This window comes from Octodon degus, unplaced genomic scaffold, assembly GCF_000260255.1.
Source record: "Octodon degus isolate 3935 unplaced genomic scaffold, OctDeg1.0 scaffold00235, whole genome shotgun sequence".
NCBI classification, from domain to species: domain Eukaryota; kingdom Metazoa; phylum Chordata; class Mammalia; order Rodentia; family Octodontidae; genus Octodon; species Octodon degus.
The window spans coordinates 1,851,285-1,862,161 of NW_004524811.1; the positions used below are offsets into that span (position 1 = coordinate 1,851,285).

Here is a 10,877-nt window from a genome sequence, read left to right on the forward strand (position 1 = left end):
AAAGAAAGAAAGAAAAAGCAAATAGGAAAAAAGGTCAACTAGCCAGCAATTTTGTGGTAGAAGCAAATATCTAGATCTGTATTTGTCTAGTAAAGAAGACATTCTTTTGTAACTATTTTAGTAAAACAAACTCTGGGAAATACACATTAGATCTACTACAACAAGAAATACAGAAATCTTAAAGAAGATTGAAGATGTCATTTTATTTATCATGATAAATGGACACTAGAAATATTAATAAATTCTCAGAAATTGATATTTAATTCATTGTCAATTATCAAATTATTGTTATCAAAAAATCACCTCCAATTAGAACCTCAAAACAAAAACTCTCAACATATCTACCCAATTTCTTAAATTTCTGTCCCAGGGTGTGCATATCTTAAAGAACCTGGAAAAATTGAATACAGCATTCACAGTACTAATACTCTTTTAAATAACCACTGTACCATCAATGGATATGGTAAAAGGAAACTCAATTTTCCCCAAATATGAGCCAGAAAACTCTATAATCTTTGTATTGAGTACAATACTTCATAAAAGTCTCATGCAATGGTAAAGAACACCTTCCCTAAGACCCAAAATCCTCAGTGGGTCTCTCCTTTGGTACTGGAGAATCAAATCCTCATTCATCGCCATTCTCTCATCCAAAGCAGTATTCATAATGCCTGAGATTTTCTATTACCTTCCAGTTGTCTGTTTTATGGATAACTCTCACTAGCTACAATTAGTAGTTTCTCAGCCTATGCTTGAATAGCACCAATGAAGGAGGCACTACCTGAAGGGGTAAAATCGTGCTAGACAGTCATAGTTGTTAAGTCCTTCCCAAGGTTGAATTCAGACCCATGATATGCCTTAATCTTTGTCCTAGTTTCAGTGTCCCTGAGCATACATTTACTCCCACATCCATATATGACTTTTAATCATCTTCTGTCATATTTTACATTGGATTTCTCTTTTCCACATAAATGTTCTCATGTTTCAATTTCTTCTAACTGAATTTTAAATTCCTCACCACTCTTTTGGGAGCCAGAACTAAGACTGTTAAGCTTACAGAAAAGACTGAATAGCTAAGAACTGGAATTTATAGAACTAGAATTAACATCAACCTATACTTTGGGACATTCTCTCACCCAAATCAGTATTCATAATGTCTGAGATTTTCTATCACCTTCTAGTTGTCTGTTAAATATTTCTCATATACATTATATTAGCAGCTCTATCTTATCATCTATAGTTATGAAATAGAAAATGCTTTTTAAATGAAAATTCTCTACTTAGGTTATCACTGGATTATTTATCTTCACTTAGCCAATCTGTGCAATGTTATAAAATAATTTTAAAATTTGATTACATCATATATTTAGTTAAGTCTTGGGTGTTGCATTCTTTCAAACTTGATAGCAATAATATAAAAATGTTACAACCAGAACCACAGAGACCACCTTCTTGGCTGGGCAAATTCGTTCATCTGTAACTAGGGGGTCACTTAATCCAGTTATCAACTCATCTGATCATGTTATTTTCCAAACATGTCTCCACTTAATCCACAAAGATAATAGGAAGCACTTCAGCCAGGTCATGCTAAAATTTTAAAAACAGCATACTTGATTCTTCTCATCTACTGGCTTAAGAACCTTTTAAGGAACAGAAAATTGGTTTGAAATTTTCTTTATCAACTCTACTGATCGTGATTCTCTTTAAAATATTTTTAAAACTGCTACTCTAATATCACATTATAGATTCTCCTCCCAAAATCATACTGGCTGATCCTGAGAAAGCAAAAGTCTAAAAAGCTCTAAACAAAAACATGAATTGAGGACCAGCAAGATGGCTCACTGGACTAAAGCACCTGCTTAGTCAAGCTTAGGCAAATGCAGGGACCACGGTTTGATCCCCGGCACCACATGCTGCGCCAGCCCCGCCTTCAGGGTGGGCTGATACCACCAGAGTCTGAGCATAATTCCAGTACTGGTGAGGCTGAAAACTGGAGGATCATTATGAGTCCAAGCTGTGTAGCAAGACCCCGTACCAAATACATAAAAGATACACACACACACACATATATACAAATTGCATAGACAACTAGTTAAATTTTTCAATGCAATGTTATTAATATGTGGTTTGGGTGCATGAACTTCTTTTAAATCAAGGTAATGCAAAAATATAATTAAAATGATCTTTGCTATCTCTTTGGAATAATATATTCTCAAAATAACACAAATTTCTGGCATTTATTATAAAAAGTATGCCTCTATTTCCAAAAACTTAAAAAATAAAAAAAATGTACTCACAGATAAACAGATTCTCACCTTTAGCTGCCAGTCAAAATCTTGTAGCTGTGCAGAGGAAATATTAACTATTTCTCCTAACAGAACTTGCTTGATTTCATCTTTTCTACTTTTCAAGCATTTCATGATATGTTCTTGATGAGATGAACTCAACTGATTCAACTGTTGAAGCGTCTGAGAAAATAAAAATAAATAATTGCAAAATAAATGAAAAGGCCATTTTGCTCAACATGTATAGTTCCACTCTTTTCATATAAATTTTTAAATGATAATAAAGAATATCTTAATAACTGTGAAAAGTATAAAATGAGAATGAGTAACCACCACAGTTTTTTTTTTTTTGGACCGAAGATTGAACTCAGACTCTTGCACTTGCCAGGGAAGCGCTTATTGTACTGAGCCATCTCCCCAGCTTCATACCAGTTTTTAGCAAGTTCCCACAAAAGAAAAAGTAAAATGAAACAACTGACTGGTGAAGCAGCCCAGAAGTGATACAGTTTTTAAGGTTCATCAATATATCAAGTAAAAGCCCTTTCTTAAACCAAGAATTATTACAAGAAATAGGCAAGGGGGCAACAAGGCCTCTCAACAAACAAGAGGAACAATCACCAATCTGTGTATACCTATTAGCACAGCTTCATAACATTATAAATCAGCAAAATTTGGCAGTTCCAAAGGAAAAAATAAATCCATCCTTAATTAGGGATATTAACTGAATAGCTCACAGAAAAATTTAAAAACACTTTCTGTTTAACTTTCTTGACTTAGAAAAGACTACACCAAACAACTGCAGAGTACATAAGAAGTTTAAATGTACATGAAAGATTCCGAAGAATATACAAGGAGCTGAACCACATAGCAAACCATGAAGGATTAAAATATTATTATTTGTATTTTTGACTAGACTACTATGCAAGTGGATAAAGACATGATAAAAGATAAAACATTTCAAATATTTGAAAATAAGCAACCAATACTAAAGATATAAAATCAATGTCATATAAACTCTTCAGAAAACAACAACAAACTTTCCAAATTTATTCCATGAACCCAGAATAAACTACGATATCTTGACAAGCTTGTTATAGGAAAGAAAAACCAGAGGCCAGTATCATTCAAATACAGGTGCAAAAATCCTAAACGAATATTGGTGTACAAAATCAGGAGATAAGACAACATGACCAACTGGGATTTAGTCTGCCAGTGCAAGCTAGCTTAACATTCAAAAATAACTGCATTAACAAGACAAAGGGGAAAAAATTTTGAATTTTTTTTATCAAATTCAATACTTATGATGTAAGCTATCAGCAAAGGTATAAATGTAACTTCTTTAATCTGATAATATTTATGAAATCATACAGCTAAGACAATAAACAGTGAAATAGCAAAAAATTTTTCCCTTCAACTTAGGAGTGAGATACATGTCTACTATCACTCCTTTCTCTTTCTCCAACACTGCCCTACAGGTATGAACCAAAGGAATAAGATAGGAAAAAGAAGAAAATGTATTAACATGGGAAAAGATTACTACAAATCCTTTCACTCAAAAATCTACAAATCATTAGATCCAATAAATAAATTGAAGTTGTTGAACACATGGTAAATATACAAAACTCAACTGTATTTCTATACATTAGCAACTGTATTTCTGTGTATTAGCAATAAACAACTGGAAGCAAAATTAAAGACCATCAAAAATACCACTGACTCAGAAATAAATCTACTCAGACACTGTGACTGAACTTTAGACTACAAAACATTAGAGAAAGCAAAGCTAATCTAAATAAACGAGGACTCTCCATTTCCTCAGACTAGAGGGATAAAACTCTTTTAAGGTATCAATTCTCAAGTGCAATCCCAATATAAATACCAATGGGCTTTGTTGTTGTTAAAACTGTGAAGTCAATTTTAAAATGTGTATATGATAGAGAGGACTGAGAACAGTGAAGGCAATCTTAATAAACATGAAGATGAAGATCTTGCATTACTAGATACCAAAACTGAATTTAGTAAAGCAAAGCTCTACAGTAATCAAAAGTGCAGAAATGGAAAATACGAGCAGACAAACTAGTGGGTTACAGTCAACATTTCCACAAACACAACCAGCTGATTTAGAACAAAGGACGCACAATAGGCTTGCGGGGCAAAGTCAGTCATCTCAATGAATGCTGCTGAGGCACTGGACACACATGCGGACAAATGTGAACTTGCCCCTACATTGTGCACAGACATTAATTCAAACTGGGCCAGGAGTATAAATGGGGAACTAAAACAATCATATTTTTACAAGAAAACATACCAGGATATTTTCATGTCTTTGGCACAAATATTCCTTAAGTAGGGCATTGATAGCACTACCATCCAAAGAAATATTGAGAAACATACACACAAATCTTTTTTTTTTTTTTTTTTTTTTTTTTGTGGAACCGGGGACACACAAACCTTAAACACTTACAGTAAAATGTTATCTGTTTCATCGTGGTAATGGCAATTTAGGTATTCATTTAGAAGTTTTCTGTATGCTTTAACTAAACACAACTAAAAAGTAAAAACCAAAAACAAGACAAAACCCTACAAATTTCAGACTCACTACTTACAACAATGTGATTTGTGCTGTTATATAACATACACAGTATTTGCTGGTCACGACACTTGGATTATACAATACTCTAAAACTCACCTTAGAAAATCAGGGCATTATTTATTATAGAGCATAGAAATGTAGCGTAAAGTTACCTCTTCATCTGATGAATTTTTACCAACCACGGCTTTGAAAAACTTGGTAACATCTTCAAGAACATGCACCCATTCTGCTGAATCCCAAACACTGTCATAATCCTGGTACAGAGGATAAGCTCGACCACAAATGCCATCAATTATTTTATGAAGAAGCTGGAGAGAAAAAAGAAGAAAGTGTACTTATAAACAAAATGTATCTTACTTATAGTGAACAAATGTTGCTGAGAAGTTCCTGTCATGTACAAAAGCAGCTAAGACAGAAATGTAACTAGCTTTGAGTCAGTGACATAGCTTAGCAGATTAAGCACTTGCTTAGACAAGCTCAGAGACCCTGGTCAGGGTTTGATCCCCAGCACCACACGCCGCACACCCAGGTGCACTGAGTTGGCCACCGAATCCAGGCATGGACCTTGTACCAAATACATTAAAAAAAGAAAAGAAGAAAGAAGAAAGAAGAAAGAAGAAGCAGAAGAAAGAAAGAAAGAAAAGAAAGGCAACTCTAAAGTTTATTCTTAATTAAAAATTGGAGTTCCAGCAAAATCCCAGACCTTCAATTACTATACCTACTTTCAGAAACTAAAATAATTTTAAAGATATACTTCTATTTTATTTAACATTCTTGAAAATAAGATGGTGATAGGATAGATATACTGCTACTTTCTCTAAATTCAATGAATAGAAAGATTTGTTCTAATAGTGTTTGTGGACAGGACATCATGTTTGCATCTTGTACTATGAATAAGCACTAAGAAGACAACAATATTCAATGTATTAATTATTGAAACTGTCCTATAATTGGTTTTGAAAATGTCTCATTGCTTTTTGTTTCTCAATAAAACTATTTTTTAAAAAATAAGATAGTGATATGGCTTGTGCCTAAGTCTCCTCAAAGCCTCATGTGATCCTAGGTGGGGCTTTCAGAGGTGGCTGGATCTAGTGTGTGATGCTAGAATTACTGCTGCATGATTACTACATTAGTCCACTGACTGGTTTGGCACAGTTGTCGACGTATATAATGAGGAAGCCTTCCCTGGGACTGAGTGCTACCCATTCTAACGGCAAGGAGCCTGGATATACACGGGACAGAGACGGGGCTGCTGTGGTGGCTAGGTGCTGGCCACGAACTGTTACTCCTCTGTGATGCCCCTCTGCCATGCCACCGTGCCTTGGAACCAGCTGAATACAGACTGAAACCTCTACACACTGTGAGCCTAATAACCTCTTCCTCCTTAACTTCAAGGTTGGGTACTTTGTCTCAGCAATGAGAAAAGGCAGAGAGTACAGAAATTTCACCTCAGAAAACTCAGACATCATATTTCTATCAATGACCAAACAAAAGATGTAACTTTTAACCAGCCTTTTACTCTAGCTTTATGAACTTCATTTTGCTTTGCCTCTGTTTACACAGAATTCATGTTTATTCCATTTTTTCTACTTAAGGAAAACTTTCAGTACTATTCATTTCTTCTGCCATATAACATTCTCTCTATCCTACCTTGCTATCAGCAATGGAACCCTAGTGCAGGAACAGCTGAGCACAGGGAGGAAGTCTAGATGTGGGCACAAAACCAGCTAGTTTGAATACTAGTTACACTATTTTCTAGTCTGATTCAAATATTCTGTATTTCAAGTGTAAAATAAGAATATTATTTATCTGCATATTTCTGTATGAATGATATAAGAATGCATGCAAACTATCTGCCACATTCTTGGCTTGTACAAAGTAATTAAACATTGTTAGCCTTTGTTGACATTCTTACAATCTCTATTATTCCTAATTCTAACCTTCAACATATTAATGGAGTGCCAAAGATGCCAGAACAATTCAAGGTAAACATTAAATGATTATCTTTCTTAATAGATATTTGTACCCTGTATGAGGAATATTTGAGGGCTGGCCAGATAGCTCAGCAAATTAAAGCAGCTGCTTAGGAAGAAGCACGGACTGGGTTCGACCCCCTGCCTGCTGCTGTGCCAGCCCCACCACCCCCCAAGTGCACTGAGACAGTGATTGAGACTGGGCATGGTGGTGGTGTGTGCCTGTAATCCCAGTGCCTGGGAGGCTGAAAACAGGTGAATCACTGAGTCCAATCTGTGTGGTGAGACCCTTGTAGACCCTGTACTAAATACAAAAAAAAAAAAAAGAAAAAGAGGAATATTTGAAAACTAGCAACTTGCTATTAACATTTTAAGTGACAAGTCTTTCAACTCTTTCTCTCAGTAACCTATTCCACTCCATTTTTACAGGGAAGCAATAATTCCCTGTAGGACCACAAACACTGAAACAGAGGTAAGCTGTGGGGTGACTCCTACTTCCACACAATGGCTGATATACAATAAAAGAATGTTTATGTACCATAAATCAACCAACATAATCAATTTAAAACTGAATCTTGTCGCTAGATATTCCATCTTATCCCTCACTGCCTCTAGGATAAAGCAAAACTCAGAACTCAAACTGAAAAATAAGTGTTTCTTTTTGGATTGTTTTTTAATTCATGAATATGTAATTAATAGCTCACTGCACTTATTTAAAAAGGTAACAGTGGGGTTCTTTTGTTTCGTTCCTTTGTGATAATGGGGTTTGAACCCAGAGCCCCACACAGGAGCCTCAACGCAGCACTCTACTTCCTTAGCCCTTACATTATGTGATGTAAATACAAAAAAAAAAAAATTATAATAGCTACTACCATTCATTGACTCCTAACTAGGTACCAAGCACTATCACTATTAACCTGAAGTAAATATTGTGACCATTCCCCTTTCACAATCGGAGAAATTAAGAACAAGTAAGTTAAGTCCCTAAAATAATGCCATTTCAGTCTACCAGGAAAGGACAAACAGTAAGAAATAAATGCAATTTAGGATCATAGTTGCTATAACAAAGGTTTATAGCCATTCCAAGGAGCACAGAGAGAAAGCAAGAAAAAAAAAAAAAAAAAAAAAAAGGCTGTCCTAAGAGCAGGAGCTGGGCAGGCAAACAGAAGAGAGGGCATGTGTCAGGGACATTTCCAGTCAAAAACAACTGCATATACCCAGGATGACAGCATAATAATCACACTGATTTGGGGATGGCTGGCAGTCTAATGGGCTGGGACGAATGCCCATTTGGCTAGGGGTCATCAGGGTCCTTGGATGCAATTCAAAGGAGCCTCCAGTTTACGCCTCACTCAGTGTCCACTGGGAAGCAACCTAGTCACGTGCTTACATTATCCTTTCATAAAGTTGCCAACAGGTTGAATGGGAAAGAGGGAGAGGGAGACAGAGCAAAGCCCCTGTCTGCAGGTTACAGGGCAGAGATTATGGGCTAAATTATTGAGAACGCTCAAAATAAAGAAGTAAACTACGTGAGAAAGAAGGGCCAGGATGAAATCCAGAATCTCAGTAGACTGAGTATGTGAACCTGGTAGTGCCATCAAGCGAAAAGGAGGCTGTAGAAGTTACACAGCAAGATAAAGGCGCCCAACCCAAGTCCACAAATTATTCCAGAAGCCGGGCAGAGCCTGACACTGGGTGAGCCCTCTAGGTAGGACCAGCGGCTTGTCAGTCATCAACATCTGCAGAACCAAAGATGAGGGCGTAAAGGAAGGAGGCAAGGGAGGATGGAAGCCAGAGGGCTCCGGACCTCTGGGCCCAGGGCGGTCAACTTCTGGCAAGTTACTCAAAGCCTGTGACAGCTGGGTATTCTCAAGTCAGAGAGAAATGTAAGATGCATTTTCTTGTCCTTGGCAGGAGGGACGTGAACTCCCTCCCGTCCTCCTTACGGAGTGGAATAGGAAACGGAAGTCAAACTGGGGCTCCTCAGAGACACCCCCTCATGACTCCAGGCTTTCCGCTGCCTGCAGCGAGGACTCGAACACGGTTAGACGGGACTGCTTTCCCCGGTCCGCTCCGCCGGGGCACACGTGCTGCCCAGGGCCCGTCCCGGCCGAAGCCCCTCAGCCCTCACCGTTCTCCCCTCCGGCGCCGCCCGGGTCCGCAGCACCTCACCCAGAGCCCGAGCTCGCGGGAGGGGTACGCAGCGAAACGCGCTGTAGAGGCGCAAGCCGCCCTCCAGGGCACCAGCCGAGCCTTCCAGGGCTCGCGGCCGCGGCCTTGCCCCGCCGCCCGCCGCGCCGACGTTCCCGGGCTCCAGCCCAGCTCACCTGCGCGCCACGCTCGAGAGGCAGCTTCTGCAGCCGCCACAGAGCTGTACCCTCTTCCGGCTCCATCCCTGTGCGCCGCCCGGGCCAGGACCACGTGACAAGGCCTGGGCGTGAGGGGCGCTCACCACGTGACTCGGGTTGGGCGGGGCCGGCGAGCAGCCGCGGAGTTTTCTGCGCCTGCGCGGACACACCCCCTTCCTGGACTTGTGAGGGCTGTTTCCAGCTGGGTGAGGGTTTCCCTTGCTTATCCGAGAGCTGTAGAACTGGAGGCGGATTTATAAATCTCTCCACGCAGTTTGCACTTTGTTCAGAGCTCTGTTGAGCTTTGTCCTCAAACTTTAGAAAACAATCTAATAAAGGGTAGCCACTGTCCCAAAGTTCTGATACGTGTCACAGTGGTTCATACAGACCATCATGTGTATTTTCTTGGGACTCCCACTTGCAGTCAACAAACATGATGCCAGCGGTCACTAGGCAGCGTGTACAGAAACCCCAGTTAAATGTCAAATTTCAGACAAACAATAATATCTTAAATGTGTCGTAAATATTGCATGGCATACACTTAAAAGAAGTATCTCTTGTTCATCTGAAATTCAAATGTAACTAGGTATGCTGTATGTTATCTGGCATCCTAAAAAAAGAAAAAATCACTAATCCAAAAGCTAGGTACCACATTCTTCCTCTTGAGGCTGAGCAACATCCTCAAGTATCCTTTCTGTTATTTGATTATTACAGCTGTTACCTTAAGTGCTAGAAATGCAGTACCGATAAAACAACCTTATCATGAAGAAGCACACAAGAACTAATAGAAACAAGAATTGCATCTAATTTATGAAGTTCATAAAAGGAGCGTGTCTCCAGGCTTCCAGCACAGACTCCTGAGACTCCAGCTTGGATCTTTCAGCTTTCTGTCACAGGTTCTTTGGTGGTTGATAGGAACTTGCATGTACACTGCACTGGGCTTCAGACCTTGGGACTGAATCCTTCAGTCTTAGGTGTGCAGACGCCCTCTGCACGCTTCCTCCTCCAACTCTGCAATCTTGAGCCAATCTTGTCGTTTCTTATACATTTGTACATCTTGTGTTATATCTGTCCCTTGTATTATATCTGCTCCTCAAGTAAAAACTCTGACTAATACAGGGTGCTAAATGATGAATTGTACCACAAGGAAAAAAGAAAAATAATTCGTTTTATAGGTTAGAAAGAAGTACTATTTGTAGCATCCTTCCAGGTTTAAGTCAAATTCCTTTACTGTGTTCCTTAAATGTTAGATAAAAGCATTTTTTAAAAAAACTTCTTAACTGAACAATCTCTCAGTAGATATACATACAGATATACATATATAAATATATCACTTTCCAGATTTTAATACTGCTAATGGTGTGCAACTCTCATTGCTCTGGCTGAAATGTAATTAAGACACTGGGAATAGGGGGTCCCCAGTGAATAAGAGTTTGGAAAACCACCTAACCAAAGTCTGTTGATAAGCCTACAGAGTTTTAAGAAAAAATTAAATTTCATACAGTGTACTAGAGTCGAAATATTTACCAAGAATCCAATTCATTTATTTTTTCCAACTAAACCTCATGTGGCAGATAGTAGCCCTATTTTAAAGATAAGGTTACAGGCTAGATGAAGTAATATGTACTTTGGGGCCAGGGAGATGGCTCAGTGGAATAAGCACTTGCCTGACAAGCAAAGG

At 38.5% G+C, this 10,877-nt stretch overlaps 1 protein-coding gene across 1 annotated transcript in view; it reads right to left on the bottom strand.

Annotated features, from left to right (window-relative positions):
* The window catches only part of Commd8 (COMM domain containing 8), a 12,024-nt gene extending 2,617 nt beyond the window's left edge, over nt 1–9,407 (bottom strand). The window contains exons 1-3 of the mRNA XM_004645662.2: nt 9,176–9,407; nt 5,028–5,183; nt 2,313–2,465 (exon numbers count right to left, since the gene is read on the bottom strand). Of these exons, the coding sequence (XP_004645719.1) occupies nt 2,313–2,465; nt 5,028–5,183; nt 9,176–9,241 (375 nt within the window). The 5' untranslated portion in view covers nt 9,242–9,407. The remainder of the gene's footprint in view (nt 1–2,312; nt 2,466–5,027; nt 5,184–9,175) is intronic.
* Between the last annotated feature and the right edge of the window lie 1,470 nt (nt 9,408–10,877).